At 38.1% G+C, this 20,470-nt stretch overlaps 1 protein-coding gene across 1 annotated transcript in view; it reads right to left on the bottom strand.

The window, feature by feature from the left end:
- Window positions 1–18,312, bottom strand: part of LOC143340239 (uncharacterized) — a 61,990-nt gene extending 43,678 nt beyond the window's left edge. The window contains exon 1 of the mRNA XM_076761957.1: window positions 18,193–18,312. Within this exon, the coding sequence (XP_076618072.1) occupies window positions 18,193–18,298 (106 nt within the window). The 5' untranslated portion in view covers window positions 18,299–18,312. The remainder of the gene's footprint in view (window positions 1–18,192) is intronic.
- Window positions 18,313–20,470: the final 2,158 nt, after the last annotated feature.

Below are 20,470 nucleotides of genomic sequence, written 5' to 3' on the forward strand. Positions count from 1 at the left end.
TCACATTCGGGGTTTCGTTATTAAAATATCACCGGAGCGTATCCATCAAAGCGTGTTTATGTAAGACCGATTGCACAGACGACGAGCGAACCGCGAAACGTGAAATTGTAGGTCTCACTGTGTCCAGACGTTGGCTTTGTTAGTTGATAATTAGTCAGAACACCAACGCTTTTTGTCAACAAAACGTTATCTAATTTCGTCGCATAAAACGGCCGCGAAATGGCGTAATACTTCACTGTGACGCGAAACAACAGAACGAACAAAAGGAACTGTTCTTGCACCGAGATTTCAATTCCCCTACGCCCGGGTTTTTCTCTTCCTTCTGGGAACCGACAGGACCATTTTGACCGTAGGTTGCACGGTTCGCTTTAACCTCTTTTCACAATTTTCGTCTCGCGGAATAAAACAGAGAAATATTCAAGATACAGAATTGTTTTCAGAAAGCTGTTGGTAGTTTTATTTCTTTCAAATTAACTTGAATCATTGTTCAGTGTACGTAGGTTGATAAGAGGTAAAAATATTTAAATTTTGTGAATCGTGTTCTCTGATCTACCAGAAGATCATACAGCATCCAACGAATTAAAATTCTTAAAGGCAGTTATATTATTTAAAAATTCATATCGCCCCTCGTATTTTATTATTTTACTGAAGATTAAATATTCGTAAGTACTAGAAAGATTTGCTCCATCGATTCGAATAATATTAGAACCTTATCGAAGCGTTGGGATATTCAAAAAGGGGTTGTAAATTAATTATAAATCGCTGGTTTAAGAATTAAGGCTGTGATAATTCGGTGGCTGGACGAAATCTACCGTGCGTGGGTGGTTGTTTGATCCTACTATTCCCGAGGCAGTCGCGTGGAGCGTAGTAAAGTGACGCAACTAGTCGATTCTAGGATGTGGGTTGGTTCTTGAGTAAAATAAAGGTATGTCTCGACGCGTGACCCAGTGCACCACAACGGCCATACGAACACGCACGAATTGCACGGTTATTTTATATTGTGGCTTAGTGGGGCAACTGACAACTGGTATCCCATTAAGTGCAGGAAGTGAAGCAAGTACCGAGGCTTATGGCAACGGATCATAGTATTCCCAGAGTTTTACCGCAGTCTGGTTGACTGCTAATTAACAGCCGGTCAGAATACCAACGAATTCGCGCGTTTCATAAAGCCCGCGGGCTGTGCAGGTGACGATGATGAAGCAGTCGATAGTCGATCGATGAAACGGGAACTCGAAAGCGCGATTGGACTGTCCGTGGATCATAAATCTGTCGTGGATGCACCAAAGTTCACAGGAGGAACTTGTTAGGTTTCTCGTTATTAGTTTTTAGAAATGCATTGCTCTGGTCCTTGTAAAAATATGAAAGGAGAATTTTTGTAATGTCGTTAACGTAGAACCGTATAGGTCTAATTAAGAAACAAAATACGAAACAATTCATAATTGGGAAATACGACAACATTAGCAACAGTTTATGGTACTTGGAAAGCTACGAGTATTGACATTAACATCTTTGAAGCATTCATGACATTAGAAGAAGGAATTATGTAGATAGATGGAACTAGAAAAGAAAGTTTATTTCCAGCTAGTTGAATACGTGAAAAAACTCGCGTAATTTAGAAGAGCTAAAAGCTTATTCCCTTATATACTTATAACTGCTGCACCAATCATTGAGTTTAATGAGATCAGTTTGTAGTTTGAAAGCGTCGTGATAGCTGTTTGTCAATTCTCTTCTTACGATATAAAGAACGCAGTGTAAAAAATTACATGTTACTTATGGCAAAATAGAGAGTCTGCTTCGTACCTTTCGAAATCCAAGTAAGAAAGAAGTATTGAGAAAAGCAAAGGTTCCAATCAATGTGACGAAAGAGGTTTCATGAAGGGCCAAATATTGAAAAATAACATACTGATTTGTCATACTCAGTGTTCATACTCGCCCTTCTACAATTTCAAATTTAATTATTTAATTCAAAATTGTGTAGAAGGAGTATTCAATGTAGTATTTTTTTTTATTTGAATGAGTGTTGTGGTGCGTTATATCAGAACATAATAATTGTCCATCGATAAATACAATTTCAATTGTTAAGAAAAAGCAGATTCTTGCGTTATGTTATGGAAGGTATATTGTTATGTCATATACTATTTCACTTGAAATATAGAATGATCGATATCAGAAAATTGAAGGTTCTATTAATCGAAAATTTCCTCACCCGAACAATCTTTTCTTCCTATTAGTACGGATAATAGAGTTTCCATTGTACTTAAATTTACTACGTCACACTTTTGCTTTCTTTTTCTTCCGAAACTACTGAAACTGTGAGAGAATATTATAGAACATCCTGTATTTAAGCCTCTGTTGCATCATGTGCGTAATCGAAAACCAGACAAAAACGATTGCTGTACAGTTCACCGACGAAATCTTATTCGCAAACGATATTTTCATATCTAACAAGCATTTCATTATTTAAAAAAAAGAAATTTAAAAAACACGTAGTTTCGTTATATCAGCTAACAGCCCAAATATTCGATTAAATATTGATATAAAATATTCTCGACTGTACAGAGTGGATATTGACAAAGTTCACACTGAACTTCGTGTTTCCTTTTTCACCGAACTCGTCTGTTAACGGCTAGTTTCGCTTTCGCGACAGATTTACGTGCCATAGAGCTCGCGAACGATCAAAGGAATCGGTATTTAGCACTTCCGATGTGCCATAAAAGCGAAGTTCTCGCGAACAATTACGTTGAGTAACGCCAAACTTGATACACTCTGGAAAAACCGTGATCAATTGATCGAGAGGAAAAAAAATGACCGAGGCGTTGAATCACTGGCATTCCTTGAGCGTTGGCGTCGATATTAGGTTAATCACTGTTCGACGGCTTGGATCGATGATCGTTACCAGTTCTCACGTCGAACCTAATGGAAGTGCAACATTGTCAAGTTACGCGATACGAGGGTCAGTTGGTTGTTTCTGTCACGGACGGTGCACGACCGTACCTTTCGCTTTTACCAGAGGCTGGCTCGATCCGAGCAAAACAAGGCGATCCTTTTTCTCTTGTCGACGGTGTGTCGCGGGTCAGCCTCGTCCTGCTCGATACAGATTTATCAAGAAACGTTGACCGAGGCGTCTGTCGAGACAGGGCGATTCATACACCACGATGCCTACGGAGATAACCATATCCGGACGCCTTTGTCGATGATAAAGCGAAGGCCGCGTGGGCCCCCTACCGTGTGAATTACGTCGACTTTTCCGTAAGAGAACAGGTACAGATATGGCGACGGCAGGCTTCACATATTTATAAAGATGGAATCGATACAAGATATCGGCCCGTTAGAATTCCCTTAAGATTCTTACAAGTCCCGGAAATACCATAGTCGGTGCGTTTATAATTGTTAAGAAAAGGGTGATCCAGGTTCTACACGAAGGAACGAATCGAAAGTCGAGAGTAACATTTTTTCATTCTTCGTTTCGTTCTTGAGATAATTGAATTCGAATATTTGTCTGTCCACTATCCACTGTTTTTACTTACGGTAAAGTCCTAGTCTCACTCTATTACACAACGAATTTTTTGACTGTAGAAAAGTTTAATATTTTTACTTCGTTGTAATTGATGTGAAATTGGAATATTCTTTATTCAGATAACGGGAAACTTTTGCAGCAGGAACAAAAGTTAAAGTATTTTGTAATTCATTGATGTCAATAAAGTTATTGTGAGATATTAGAATTAGATGTTCGTTCCTTCTTTATACAATGCATTAATGCATTTTCAAGTTTTTTTTAATTGAACGATTCATTACTATGATAGATAAATTATAAAGTAACAGGTATAGAGTTTAAAAGAATTTTCCCTAAATATAACGTGGTAAATATTTCAATAAAATTTCCATGATTGCAATTTGTCATTGAAATAGAGGCAGAAATATTTTAAAGGAACTTGCAACTGTGTATTCAAATAATTATAAATATAAATAACTATTGAAATAATTAAAACATTGAAAAGAAATCGTATGAATAAAAGCAGAATTGGATTCTTGGAATGGAAATCAATTTTGAAAGTTGTAGCCATTTTCTAATCGATAATACGCGAAAATTACACAGGAAAATATTGAATGTTCCAATGGATACTGTCTTTATATTTATCTTAGAACCACTATTTATCGATAAATATTAACTACGACTTCCTAGATCAGTTCAGACAATCATAATCGACTTAAGTAACGGCGAAGTGTTACAATTTATGTAGGTGCAGTAATCAGAATTGGATCAAATCTGATTACATATGCTACAATTACTGCTACAAAGTAGCATATTACAATGCAATTACACGGTAACAATCGTTCAATTGCCGTATAATTATAATCATAAATCACAAAACCGTAGAATTACCGTGTAATTACTATGTAATTATGATGCAAGTTTTTTACAGAAGTGACTGTAGCAAAAATCATATTACACTTTGCAGAACACGGGCACGTGATTTTGCATGCCGAGCATGCACCTTTAATTTCATGATCTTGTCAGGCGTTCAGATACAAGGCGTTTGTTTCTAATAGTAACTAAATTTTCTTTCATCTTTTCTTCAATAATAATTTTGAAAGCCATTGGTCTAACAAAAAATTCTTCAAGACAGTTTGAAAATACGCACTTCACACTTTTAATGCAATTCCGTGTATATTCCGATACACATGTACTCGTGAATTTTATTCGTGTATCAAACAGTACACGGTCTTTAACTAGAATATTTTAACCGCACGAGATCTCTAATACCAACCGGAACAACGAAAAAGACCGAATCTCCGTTTCTCGTGGCAGCGTCTCAGCTGCACCATCGTTCGAAAAAGAAAAAGGTCGCTGGAAAGTGGATGATCTTTCCTTAATCCTTATTCCGTGGCGCCGTGTAGCGACAGGGTCAGTTCGTTCGCGCTGTGTCACAAGCGCCGTGTACCTGTTCGCCGTATTCGCAAAGTCACGTTTCGTTCTGTCCTACTTTTCGACGTTTTCGTCCCCGACTTGAAAACGGTTCTAATGTACCCTTTCGTTACGCTGCTTACGATAATCGATGGCTTTAAGCCGCGCTCACGGAGCCGGATGCATTAATGCAACGGGATACGTCCATTATGAACGGGTACAACGGAAATTTTCTCCTCGACACTTTCTTCGCCGCGTGAGAGAAACCTCGATTCTTCTTTATTCGTTAAGGACGTTCATTCGACGTAGCAACGATTAACGATTTGCATTTCTAGTCCAACTAGAAATCAATTTACTCGACTGACTTCCGTTCGACGGCTCGAATTCAGGAACCCTGCAATAACTGGGTCCGGTGTTTTCACAGGAACGCTCTTTCGCGGATGCGTGTCGAAATGTCGCGCGAAAACAGTTTTGAAAGAAAGCTACGAGAACTGAGAATGATTGATGACTGGGCGGATTCTCGAGCACGATGTTTGACGGTCTGGTTAAAGCCTCATAGCGAAACACTCGTTAGACCGGATGTGTGGACACAACGTTGCATCGCGTTCAGACGGGAAGTGCCTTTTTCCTGCGTTTTTCCACGAGTCCGCCAGACTCACTCTTATGGAATTCGATACCGGTTCGATACCTGAGTCCGAAGAATGCAAATGCAGCGAGCAACGCGTAACAAGTGCACGATTACTACAGTCGTTTCTCATGTTTTATTCTCCTAACGGTGTTGATGGTATTGACGCTCAATTATTCCCACGAACGCTCTAGAACTTTGAGTAAACCGATTCTATTTAAATACCACGTTGAGGATTCGTTTGGGAAAAATCTCCAGTTCAAACACAGTTTCACGAATTCTTTTCGAATTTTCACACCCACGTTCGAGGAAGCGGAGGCAAAGGTAAACTTCGGCTAGAAAGGTGTTTAACAATTTTCGCATATTTGCGTTCGCGCCTGTTTCGTTAGACAGGTAAATACTGCTTGGAAACGACCAGCCGTTACGGGACGCGGAAGTGGAAAGCGAAGAAACGAAACGGCGTCGTTCGCAAATCGGTAGGCAACTCGAGAACGATAAACAAGCAACAACCCCGTGATGGTTCGATCGGTGATTTCTCCAGCCTCTAACGACAAGAAAGTGCGTGGTAATACGTCGTACGCACTGTTAATCGCCCAACGTTCGTCGATTCCTCTCGATTGTGACAAAAAACAAAACGGAACACCAGAGACGAACGATCGTACGGATGTATCGTGGCCGATGGCGAACAGCCGCTGTCCGCTTCAATTTCCAATGAATCGATTGCCTTGCGTCACCCTTATTAGCGGGATACTACCGCGCGAGCAATTAGCTCGTGACGGACGAGAAAACTGGCGAAATTACCGGTAAATGTTGCAATTAACAACGATCCGAAAGTACACGTCCAACGGAAGTGATCAACGCCTGTCGCTCGCTCCGGCAATTAATACGAGTAATTAAGCTGCCTACGAGAAATCGGGATCAAGTCTGGACGCGCAGTGTCACGAGAATTGGATATTGTTGTCTCAACAGCGTTTCGTTGTAAAAATGATCACTATTTTTATTTTTACTTATTTATTTTTGTGTTTAGCAATTTGTTTCATTATATTATTCGCAGTGCTACGAATCCTTAAGACTTTGATATAAAAATTGTCACCTGAATGGCTTTTCGTTATAAAAATAATGACTATTCTATTTTTATTTTCATTTATCTATTATTTTTATTTGACAACGTTACTCGCCAAATAAAAATAGAACCAAACTGATAGGAGGAGGTTAAAGAAGGCTCTGTTTTGCTACCCTGACCAATTGTTTTCCAGGTCACTGGTTTAATCGGGGTAAAAATAACCCCTCCCGATGAGGAAATATTACAATATGAAAATTTCCAGATGCCTGCGGTCGAGTCGAAAATCTTTCTGCGCGTTTAGGATAATATCGTCGAATCGTTGGGCGCCTCGGATCATCGACTGGCGTAAACTGTGCCTTGGGGCATCCTGTTAACGGGGTGAAAACAACGAGTCGCGCGGAACGTCGGTCGCGGTGATGCTTCTCGTTGTGCAAGAAATTTGAGATCGACGCGAAAGAGACGTCAGACTTCCGAAACTTTCTCCCAAAAACCGTTACTTCATCCTTGACGGACAGCAGAAAGCAGGTCCGGCGGTGTTTTTTTTTTCTCTCTGAATGGCCAATTTCTAGCGACTCGATTGTTGCCCCTTCACTTTCGCGATCGAGGAACCGAAAACTGGGCCACGACTATAGAGAATTTCCCGTTTCGGTGGCAATTAACCAGGTATCGAGACAGATTTCCTTCTTCACCGTCACGAAAACACATCGTTCCGTCTTTTACGATTCCGTGAACAGTTTATGGAAGGCTCGACCGCTTTGGCCTCCGGTAATCTTGCGGTAAATTCGAAAGACCCGTGGACCACGTACGAACACAATCGTATTTTTAACGTCGAGAGGGAACGAACGTCGGAGGAGGTTAATCAATTTTACTGTTACTGTTCCGAATAAGCAGAATGGACGAGGGAATGCGGTTGTCGAGGTAAACGATAGCCGAGTAACCGAGACAAGGTCGCCGATGAAAAGGAAACGAGGATTTACCAACGCACTGTGGGGCAATCGCGCGCCAAACGCGGTAAAAAGGTTAGAAATGTATCGCCATCGCCGAAAGAATTTATTATCGATCGAACGCTCAGGCCATTAATTAAGTTTAATTTTGACAACATTCTTCGATTTATAACGCGACCTCAAAATTACTGAAAACTGAAATCACCGTGTATAACTTGTTTTTTTGAAATTAAATTATATATAATGGAATTAAGTAAGCTGGTTACATGTTTGAAATTAAACTTTCGAATTACACCTTATAAAATGGGTTTCTATTAAAATCTGTTTACTCTTATTAGAAAGAATCTTAGTATTTTTTTAGAAAAGAATTGACCCCTACTACAAGCTGATATTGTAGAAGTTACTAAAGTGTAAAAATATTGTATTGTATAATATTTACGAAAGGATACTCGTCTCCATAAAATTTCAAAGCTTCAAGTTGATTAGAGATGTCTAAGAAATTATTTGGTATTTACAAAATAAGAAATGAATGAATGATTTCGATAATAATATATCTTTCCACCGCGTTTGGCACTGTGCATGAAAATAATTCAGGAATCTGGCGAAACGATATTTTTCTCGAAAGAAGTTGATCGTCGATTGCAGGAATAATTTGTTGATTCGCGTGCCGGGGGACCTGGATCGAGAAATGAATGGATCCCCAAGGGAATCGTTAAAACAAAGTACGGTGCTCGCAAAGCGAATTGCTCGGTGGTAAACGGCCCATTGTTCAGACGCGATGGAAGTGATCGTTGGTCAAACGTGACACGCTTTCAACAGAAAAGTCATTAAAGAATTAAAGACGTGTTGTGCCCGACAGCTATTTAATTTTATTACGAATAGGAGAAAAATGCTTAAATCTATCTATCTAAATAAAACGTTGCGTGATTTTTTATATCATAGTATCTGAATAATTTTGTAAGCGACTGAAGCTCAGTGTAAAATAAAATATTTATAGTTGGACTTGGTAATCATTATTAGAACAGTCAGTTTTTTTTAAAGAAAATTGAGTAAAATGTTCAAATAAACATGCAACTGAGTGATTTATAAGGTATACGAAGAGTTAAATAGTTTATTGCATCATTTGAAAAATTTAGTAACTGAAATTGAACTTGTTTATTGTTACATAAGTTATTCTATTTTGCAAGGAACCTGGAATTAATGTATGAAAACCAAAGTGATTTGCAAGGTGTACTTGAAAACAAATTTATAGAATTCATTGCATCATTAGAAATATGGAGAGAAGGAAAATATTGACAATTTAATTTCGTTATTGCTATTAAACTACATATTTAATTTTTCAAGAAAGCGAGCAATATAAATGAACACATTATAATGAATCTGAAAATCTCTTAACGTGTGCTTAAATAGTGAATTGCATCATACTATTCGATAAATTTTACAATTAAAATATAAATGGAAAGAAAGTACCGATAATTGAACTACTTTACCAAATTTTGTTAAGAAAGTGAGCAAAATGGCGGAACGAGAAGAAATCAATTAAAGAGTAGTTCTCTAATTCCATCAATCTGTTCTGCCTGTGAACCAACCTAATTAATGGGAAACAAACGTTTAGCATAAATTATCGTGGCTATCGTACGATCGATCGAAGACACCGCGATTAACCGTAAAATCAATTGCCCGGCCTGAACGGTCGACGCAGGGAATAGGTGCAATTTCGAATCCATTAGAATCAATTTTCTTAACGGAGCGGATAGTTCCACCATCTCACGAAACGTACGCGTGACGTACCCGCGGCAATGGATGGGTTTCGCCGTGATTGCGGTCCCAGACGAGCACGTGTCACGCAGACAGCGCCAAATTGTCTGCCAGCGCTGTGAACTCGGAGTTTAACCCAGATAAACGGATCCATCGAGAAGGAAGAAACGATCGATGCCACGACAAAAGTCGTTCTGTTCGACTAGCCGCGATTTCTACCTTTTTTCCCGTCCGTTGCTCTTCCGTTCGTTCTCCGTTTGGGCGAGAGACGCGGGGAGCACTGTGAAGGATCTAGAAGAACTCGATGAGAAGGGGTAGACTGGCAAAGAATCTCAAAAAAATTCAAAAAAGAATATTGAACTGATTTACAAGTTTTAAATTGGCACGTTCACTAGATCTCTCCAGGATAATTCAGTGAGAAGAGGCTAATAAAAATTCAAGAAAACCACCCCCAGAAATTATAAATGAAAATAGAAATAGAAATTGATTGAACGTTATAACAGTAAATCTTTGTCCAAATTTCTTTTCGACCACGAACAGTGTCACGATTCGTTTCCGGTTTTCGAAATGTAGCCGTCCAGCTACTTCTGTAGTCTCGTATAATTTCCGTGTTTCGAGATCCTGAGGAAAGTTCGAGAAGGTGATTCAAAGGCGTGATTCACCGTATGGGAAGTTACATGGTTTATGCTTAATTGGAAACCTGAATGGAAGCAGGAAACCGAGTCTTTTATATCAAAATGCTTTAAACGAATAAGTGTCGGAACATTTTGCGATCATTATGGGTGTCGACCTTAATTTCAACGTCATTCTCGAAGCATCGTACTTTTTATTTATGCAAAGGAAGCCAATCGTTCGAACCTGATGCAGTAATAATTTCATCTCGAAGCCATTCATTCATCAGGTCAGCTTACAATGAAACTTCAACGCGTTTACCCTTCTTGCACTCGCGATTCAAACTTTTTTCATGTAAAGGATCCGGTGTGCCAAGACCACCGACGTGTTTCATTCACGAGCACGCTTCGCGTTTAACCGTTAAGGACGCGAGACTCCGAAGCAGATGGAAACAAAGAGGCAAAGATTGGAACAAAGATGAAGGGAGAAAGGCTGATTCCTGATGGGGCACGATCGAGACACGGTAATCAACGCGATCCTTTCTGCTTCGAGGGCCAATTTACCAGCGAACGTCTCGATGATGCTGACAAGGCACATCGTACAACCGTTACGCACCAAAAATGAAATTTTAATTAGTATGAAATCATTCTTTAATTCAATGTCTGAACTTACAAAGTAAAATCATGTAAGGATCAAAAAGAATCTCTCGTTAAATTAGGTTTCTCGTAGCATCGAATCAAAAATATAATTCTTTAATGTTTTCACAAATAAATAAAATTTTCATTCATAACTTTGAGGTCACCTTTTAAACAGAAATGACAATCAATAAAAAAAAGGTACGTGAATAAAATTTTCTAATGTTCCATTTTAGGGTTTGACTAAATTTTGAAAACTTCATAATTCTTCAATTCATTTTATAATTGTATAATAGCACCTTTGTTTTTTAGAATGCTTGCTTTGAATTGAATTCACGAAATTCTTATTTTTAATCGTTGTCAAAAATAAATAAATATGAAATTTACTGTTTCAATGTCGAATTCAAGAAACGAAGGCACTATTTTGTTCGTATACAAATGTTCGTCGAACTCGGCGTGTAACAGTCGATAATCGTTACAATTGGGAAAAATCGCAATCGAGAACGGAAGAAGCAGTGAACGTTGTTAGCTGTAGGTGAACAACTTGTTCGACCAGTCTGTGACAAACTGTTATATGCACTGGCATCGTGCCATCGTTGAAAACCCATTTCCAGTGGCAATGCCAACGACTGACATGCCAGGCTCTGGATATAAAAACTAGAAACTGGTAACCAGCCTTTCTTTAAACGCGATATGGGAGTAGCAGTATTCCAATAATTCGTCCAGCTCGTTATCTTCCTCGCCATTTATATTAATTGCGCGAACGCGAATGGGCATACTATGATAATTAATCAACGGTCAGCTTCAAAAAAATCTCTGAAATAGAAACCTCAGTAGCATTAGGGTCGATGTTCTCTCGATTTCCTGTACACAATTGGCAACGTTTAATTGTTCGACGTGGAAAATCGCAAATTTTTGCATCCACGTATTATTTTTCATTTATTCTGTTTCTCTATTTTTTGTAATATTAATGTTTCTGGTGATTACAGTCTTTAGACGAGTTGCTTAATAAAAAAATAGACTCGATTCGGAACGAAAGATTCAAGAAAAATAGTCCTTAGTTTATCGAAATAAAAAATAAATTAGATTAAAGACTATAAGTGAAACATTAATAGTATAATAAAACAACAGAAGTAGTGTTATAATAATATATTTAAAATAAATTTTACTGTATATTTATTAAATGTCCAGTGTCTTACAGGCGAGTAAAAGTAGCTATCTCTAAGTTGATTTATATTTTCAGAATTTAGTAACGATCCGTGTCGAATAGCTGGGCGCATACTTGGAGAGAAAATCTCAGGTTCGGTTAATGAATTCAGCCGGAAAGTTTAACGGGAACAATTGCTTGTTGTATGCAAATGTCGAACAGGCCACGGCGGGAGAAGAAATCCAGGGATACGCAAAATCGTATTTTCCCGCGTTGGATTACGCCACGATATTTAAATTTCAAAGTACACGTGGCAATGAAGAAGCCATTTGTACATCTCGCGATCAAAGCAACACGATGGCATTTATACCTTACCGAAAGATGTAAGAATTAGCATGAACGTTGTATAGTACCTGGTTTACAATAATTTTACTTTTTCATTGAACATTCGATCGATACAGTAATGTCGCTTTTCTAAATCAAACTTCAAAGGAGTGTCGAGTTTGTAGAGTTTTGTATATTTAATCAGAATTGAACTGAGAGTGAATTGGAAAATTTGGGAAACAGGAAAGATGTGATTGAACTTTATTATCCCCTTTATCACAGAACGATAAATCTGCAATTCGATGGATATCAGAATTCAAACTACTAACATTCCAAATAACTCACACACATGTCCTTGTTATTAAACGGGTTAAAAGACTCATTTGATCAATTTTAAATGGGAAAATTAAATGATCGTCGTGAAACGCGCATAGAATCGCGTGTTTAGTTTTATAAAGTTACGTTTTTAATATTCGTGAGCACAACGATCCTTCGCGTGCGTCGATCTAATGGTCAGTTATTACGACGGATCTCTAATCCCCTCTGTAATTTCTTTCGTTCTCAGAATAAATATCCGCTAAGCGAGTCGAACAACGCTCGCACATCGTAGCATAATTTTCAAGTTTCCATTTTCTATATGCGGAGTTACGGGTTCGTCAAATGGCTTGTGATTCTCGTATTCGTCCGTAAAATGAAGACACGCGTGTACCCGTACACTTTGATCGATAGCCACGACTCATTAAGGGACTAACCTGATTTTCTTTGCTGAAACGCCGCGAAGAAGAAACGAAATTCTACCACGAATTAGAAACTGAATGTGTATTTTCAATTACTTCGGAATATCATCAATAAAATGGCTGAAAACGAATATGCACGGTCGCGTCAGCGTTTTGCGCTTGGAAAGCGCAACTAAAGGCAATAATTTTTTAACACAGACACACCGATAACCATCTGGGTTAAATACTTTCGTTGCTTGTCTCGTAACGAGACAGCAAAGATACTGACGGTCTGATTTATGTCTCGCCTTGCCTATGCATTTTTCATAAATATACGCGGCGCGCGTTGGCTTCCAATTAATAACTCTTGGCTCCGCGATTATGCAACGGTATAGTTACGCTTTTCCAATCAGCCGTTGTTCGGAAAAGTTTTGATAAACGACATTAACGGACATTACGATCGCCAGAAATTAAAGAAATTAGAGAAGCAAGAGTAATAATCGTTATGTGTATAACGATTAATCGCGCTTGCTATAATTACAGTAATCACTCCTATGGACGGTGATCGTCTAACGCAGGGATTCTCAACGGGGATCGTACGACGTCTGAGCATCGTTATTATGTTCGAACAATAGCTGACAAATAGGAACTCTGTGTACACAATTTATTTGTTCAACGTGAAATACAAATAATTGTATTATAATTCTGATTGTAACTTTATTCCTCAAATAGTAAGTCAAAGTCCTTTATCTATTATTTGTTACTTGAAATTTGTTATCCACGCGAGCATTTAGAAAAATATAAAAATCAGGAGAAGCCAAATATTATGACACTCTATATAATTTAGGATGAAATTAAATTTCTTTTTCGCTCTGTATACGTGCAATTAAAAATATTCTTTTATGGAAATGAACTTTTGGGCCTCCAGAGCATATATTATATTTTCGTATTTCAAAGATCTAAATTGCCAACCAGTTGTCAAAGTTATTGTTTCAAGTCTTTTTCAGAAACAATTGTAATTGGAGTTGAAGAATTGTTTGAGTTTTGTATTATTGTATTTTATTAAATATTTAAAGTTAATGTTCTCTGTTCTATAATTATTTGTGTCAACTAATAGCGATCATGAAAAGTAGAGACAACAGAAATAAATAAAACTGAGTAGGTGGTCACGAGACGAGGAAGTTGAGAGACACTGACCTAACGTTTGCTAGATTTCGCGATCACGTGCGCGTTTCTTTACGGATGAATTGAGACAGTGGTTCTTAACCTCTGTAGGCTCATAGCACAGTGTGCAACAGCGAAAAATTATTGTCACGTAATAAAATATCAGATGGAGCATTGAAAATGTTATACTAGATTCAGTTTCCATTTTTCTTTACCAAAAAGTTCCATTAATCTAAAGCTTCAGTGCCCCCTAAAAAGATAGTGCAAACATTAGATATTATTTCTCATTTAAAGAACAAGTCAAAGAATTATAAGGAATTAAAAGGATAAATTTGAATAGCAACGACTTTCGAGTTTTTCTAAATATCAAAATAGAAATGTTACAAAAATTAAATGGCGTTTCTTCCAGGTTTTGCTGGTGGACTCGTCAGTAAGGCTGACCCAGCAAATCTGGCCTTTGATGCAACTACGAGTCGGTAGTCTTTGAATTCAGAGTTTAGACCATTCAAGTCGATTCATTAGCAGCAAGCTAACGTTCTCCAAAATGGTTGCGTTCATTAATACTAAGTACTTTCGCGACTGTACTTCGTAGCGAATCGACGATCGACCGTATTCGTTTCAGTCCGTGGCACATTTTTGCTCTACATATTAACAAATTTTGATAAAGTTAGCTCGATAAAGATAAAGCTGGATAAAATTAATCAATGGCATGAATGACAACAACAATAACGTGCTTATATTACATGAAGAATTATCTTATTAGATCAGTTTGCAAACCACGCGATAAACAGGATATTGTATTCACCTTGATACTGATAACCTTGTAGAACATTCCGGTATAGATAATGCTGATCGTAATCGTTAAGTATTGGTAATAAAGTATTAATGTATTCTAATAAATTATATATAAAATAAAATTTATCGAATTATAACGCAATTACACACATAAAAAGTTACAATTGCTTAATAATTTCATTTAGATTAATCGTAAAATATTACGATATTGTAACTGGTTATTCCCAGTGGATAATAATAATGCTCAATCGTTAAACGCGTTCGCATTATGTAATTAGAAAGTTTCACAAAGTTATTGGCACTAGTGTGTTTACAATATTCTACTTATCGCATAACTTGTAAAATAACGACATCGTTGATTAGTTTCAATAAATTTTGTATATGATCAAATTATAAATTCTTATAGTCTTGTCCAAAGTAATTTAAAATTACCTACAATTTATGCAAAAAATAATATAATTTGATTTTACCATCTTAAACCGTATTATGGTAGTGATAAAAAGTAGTCCTAACTGTTATAATCGAAATAAAAAAAAATTACACGATAACAATTACTTTCTCGACTAAAATGTTTTTAACTACAAGTAATGATTGTAAGGCACCAAAATTTTTGTTCATTGTTCACAACAATTACACTAATATTATCCATGTTACCCTATTTTTCCATAAAAATTATTGGTTTTGTCCTAGGAAAAAAGTTTTTTGTTAGAGATAAACTACTCGTACACAAAGTTACAAAATATTCTAAATTTCTCCGTTTGTGAACTTTCCTTGTTAGGAGGAGAAAATTCTATCGCTACAAGGTAGCAATTAGATTCCCTAATTGGATATTGTAAAAAGTAGATTATTAACCGGGAAGTGAAATCTTCACATTGTAAAAATATGAATATTGTATTAAAAGTGTTAAAAGAAAGTTCAGAGGCAAGTTGATCAATATGCTTTGTATTCACTACAGACTATCAATTAGAAATAATTATATATATGTGGCTGATATCGAGAAAGCAATATGAACAATGAATTTACATAAATATTCGACTGATAAACAATCCAGGCGTGGAAATAGTTCTCCAAGGGAGTCTAGCTGGTGCAACTTGAGAAAGTTGCTAGAAAAAATTATAATAATATATATTAATATAATTATTCTATAATTTCGCACGTTACATTATCGTGACTTGTTTTTCTTTACAATTTTTGTTTCTTCTCTTACGATTGAATCTTGTTCTTTACGATCATGTAAAATACACTTTTTCTGCGATCAAATTATTAGCTATAAAAAGCAATCACGTAGCCTTCAATTATTTAACCATTAATATTTTACGTCTCCAACTTTATGTGACAACTTAATGAACCAATTAATAAAAATTGAAGAAAAATGGAATATACGTGCTCCAAGTTTAATCTAATTGAAACTTTAATAAATACACGCTATCAACTTTTTTAGACTTCTCAATTACACTTTACGTAATTTCTACTATTACTACGTTATATTATAATGAAGGTTCAGTGAAATATAGCTCCAACAGAACAAAATACAATAGAGATCGAAGTTTGAACAAAAGTCCATGGCTAATTATGGTTATCTCTTGTAAAATTTCTAATTTTTTAGCATATATTTGTTATTTGTAAATTTCTATTTTTGTATCACATACAGGTGATATAGACGAATAAAATTCATTACATATCGTAATAAAGAAATTCTAGTATATTTTCCGGGTATAAATGTGCCAATTAAATTAATGATCCTATCAACACACCTTTCCGTCGATCGAGCATATTTTTTCCAACAATATATCCTATTTAATAAAGATAGAATTAGAATAAAAGTAAGTTAATAGAAAGCTATTTTAACTATGCAATGTATTACTTTGATGAGTATTACTTACAATAGGAATAACTTGTGTTGCGAATCGCAAAAACAGTTCCTGTAATTACTGTCTTACTAAAGAGAGTGCCTAAAGATTCACTAGACAGAATTTTTGAAAATTTACTGTAGTTTTCTATAAGGGAAAGAATAAACATTTAATCCATTGCATTATACATTTCTTCGAGTATCTATTATTCTAATTTCTTTGATACAAATAAATACACCATAGTTGTTGGTAGTTCTAGTGTTAATAATTTGATCAACGATAAAAAACTGTCCTCACAATGACTAACACATTTACACGGGAAAGTCGAATAAACTTTATATTTTCTAGCAAAGAATAAATTGAACAATAATTTAATTTCGTTGTATATTTTCAGCGATCAACAACTCAGGACAGAAGCCTCATAATAAACGCGTCAAACGGTTGAATGTCAAATTGAAATCGTACGATGTTCCACAAAACCAAAATTTTTATTCTAGACAATTGTAAACTATACAATTTAAAATTTCTCGTACATTTTTATAACTTCCACCCAAATTTACTTCCTTCGACGTCTCCACTCGAGAATCTTTATAGTCACACAACGAATAGTCTGTCAGTAAAATAATTAATTGACATGCGAAAGAATTCGCGTGGAAACAAGCGCACAATCGAAAGTTTTCACAGTTGACAGTCATTGCGTGGCGCGAGAAATTCCAAGCCGGAGAAACGTAACGCGGGAAGAAAGACGTTTCGTCCGGGATCGATCGAATCGACGGAAAACGATAATGACTCAATTATTTCGACGACCCAAATACCGTAAGCGATGTTCGCGACCGCAGTGTCGAAACTAACGGTGCAATTTCGCACAGTACGCGCACCGTTTCTGATTTCCCGTCAGAGAAGCGGCTTCCGTCTGGACCCTAGCATGGTTCACGGACGAGCACTGTCGATCGTCCAGCGAATTTCTACGTTGCTCGCCGGGGACTTGGTCGCTTTCCACGCGACCAGTCACTCGCGACATCGAACGTCCTCGCAGTCGTTGCATCGCAATACGAAACGGAAGTGCTCGAGAGACGCGGGACAATACCCGAGAGGACACTTCGATGCGTGAGAAATGGAACACCGGTCGCGCGACACACCAAGTGAAACCGATTCTATAGCCGCGCAGAGACAACAACCTCGTTTGACATTTACTTTGACATTTATCAGGTTGGAGTCGTCTTCGCAAAAGTTACGAGAATACTCGAGGAACGTGGGAAAAACAACGATTCCTCGGTATCCCTGGAAATCTATCGGGATACATGCACCGTGTTTCACTGGTTTCGTCGATAGGTGTTTTTGCACAGGTCAAGGTACACTTCACTCGCGGAAATATATCCACGTTCGCGATCGAAAGGATGTGATCGTGCAGAGAGAAAGAGTCGCGGACGCGCGTGCTTGGAGGAGCGATGCGATACAGGAAAAGAACAAGAAAGCAGAACGGGACTGTCGAAGAACCAGGAAGAAGAAGAAGAAGAGGAGTACGAGAAGGTCGAAGACCGTGAAACGAGGAAGGATAAATGGTGCCGGACGAACGAGGAAAGGGAAACGAGAAGCTGACGAGATCCATGAGGATAGAGGAGGACGGTAGAAGAGAGCAAGAAGATGACTCACCGTTCTTCCTACCGGCGGTCTGCGTGACGCGTATGGCGATCGTGATGCACGCGGATGAGAGGATCGTCGCGAGGACGAGCGTGGTGCTTCCGGCGTGCGTCCTCATGGTCGAACTCGGGTCAAAACTCTCGAACTAGATCTCCGACTTCTGGTGAGACTTGCTGAGGCAATGGCTCAGCGTCGACTGAGACGTTCTTTGTGCCCGCCACTCTATCTGGACTGTCACTTCTCTCACGTTGGGTTTCACACCGTCGCCGGTATCCCCAGGGAGAGAACTACCACAACGACGAGGACGACGACGGGTCCGCGCGAGGTCACTTATCAATCCCGAAAATCCGTTCGGTGGCACGCGTATCGATGTTACCCGGCTAGTCGTAATCCGTGGTGTGCTCTTGTACACCTATTTAAAACCTATCGCTCCACCTCGCGCTCCTTACGATTGGCTCCTGCCCCAATTCTTTGTCCAATGATACACTCTCGCGCGCGTTCACCTCCTTTTCAGAACGAGACGTACGCGGCCCGCTGGAGTGGTGGCAGAGAGTGTCGGGTAGTAGGTGGTAGGTGGTAGCAACACTCGGGTAGGTGGTAATATCTCCGGATGTTTGGAAGGCGCCGCGTTAATAATGAGCTCCCGAGGCCTGGAAAAGTGACGTTCAAGTTCCCCCCTCGCGCCGACCACGCTCGATGAAGGTGAAGGGGTTTTAGGTGGGGTTCGTAACTGAACCAAGATCGCTCCACTAACTCCTGGCTTTCTTGCGTCCGACTACGTGCCCGTTTTCCTGTCTATCGGTTCGTCTGACTGTGATAGCGGTGCACGTGGTGGGGTCCCCGGATGCCTCGTCTACGCTCGAGGTACATTCTACGGTCGTTCGGACGCTTCCTCGCGCGGACACATGTTCCACGATACGAGCAGACGTTTCTTTATACACGGTGACCATCGGTACCCACCAGGGATTCCCCGCTTGAGAGAGTCTTCTACTGTAAACCGACGCAAAATTCGATTTTTTCTTTTTGCACTTTCTTGAAGATATAGTCTTAGACATATATGGGCAAAAACATATCAACCAAATACTAAAATTAACGAAATTATACGTATTGCTCGATCGAGCTATGTATGTTTGAAAGATCAGACCCTTCTATTTAAATGCGTTTTTCTCAAAACTATCTTTTCTGAATTGGCTGCCACGATATCTCAAGATCTACTTGACCAATTTCGTTCAGTACATGTGTCGTTATAGCCCGTAGCACAATGAAGCCAAAATCATTACTTCTTCTATATTTTATTAGCTTGTTAAAGTTAAAAATAAACAAAAAAATCGATACTACAACTTCAAAATGCTGCCATTTTTTTAATTATCAATTTTGTCTTAACCTTTTGGTACCGGTTATAGACAAATGTATCCTAATTAAGAATCTTCTTCCTTTTTTCTATTTAAACAAACAGAACCATTATTTACACATTAGAACATTTTTTTCGGTACACGATTGTGTACGAGGTTATTTATTGCTAATTTTATCCATTTCTCGACTTTAATTTGATTCCAGTAAAGTCTTCTTGTGTCATAGATAGATTTGTCAGTGAACTCACAACAAGATTTGAATCTTTGTACATCTATGTGCGTCAAGAATTTGAGACTCCCCTCGATGCATACGATTTTCGCAATATTGATAAGCTTCTAAGGTCCGTAGCCCTCGTTATACATAGTAATGTAAGAGCACTATCATCGAGAGCACAGGCGATAATATCTGTAGCTGTTTTAACGATTTGTAGACCACTTGGAAGCACTCGACGATGCTATCTTCCACGCAAGTGAGCTGTAATTTTCGTTATTCTTTTGACCACAGGCACAGAGGAAACCTCGAGTAATTTTGATCGTGAAAGATCGTCAATAACAGGCTGTATTACCGCTGTTATACATTTGCATAGAGAGTTTTCATACTTACACGTACTGAATCTTACTAATTTTTAAATTATTTCTTTTCCAAATCGAGATACACTGAACAGAAAAAGATGTATGCGATATTTTCGATATATTTTTAAATACAAACATTTTCTTATCGGTTGTAGCAATAATTGCGGTACTCTTTCCGCAAAACATGTTTTGATAACAATACTCGCGCACCTTGACAATGAGATACGATTCGTCGAATTTCCGATGGATCGGTGCTTGCCATTTTCCTTTCTAACATTGCTACAGGATTGCTGAAACTTTGTCCTGCAGCTGTTTTAGAGGCTCGACATCGAAACGGTCGATTACCGTAGTTCTGCTCGATATGC

This window comes from Colletes latitarsis, chromosome 3 (assembly GCF_051014445.1).
Source record: "Colletes latitarsis isolate SP2378_abdomen chromosome 3, iyColLati1, whole genome shotgun sequence".
In the NCBI taxonomy this organism is placed as follows: domain Eukaryota; kingdom Metazoa; phylum Arthropoda; class Insecta; order Hymenoptera; family Colletidae; genus Colletes; species Colletes latitarsis.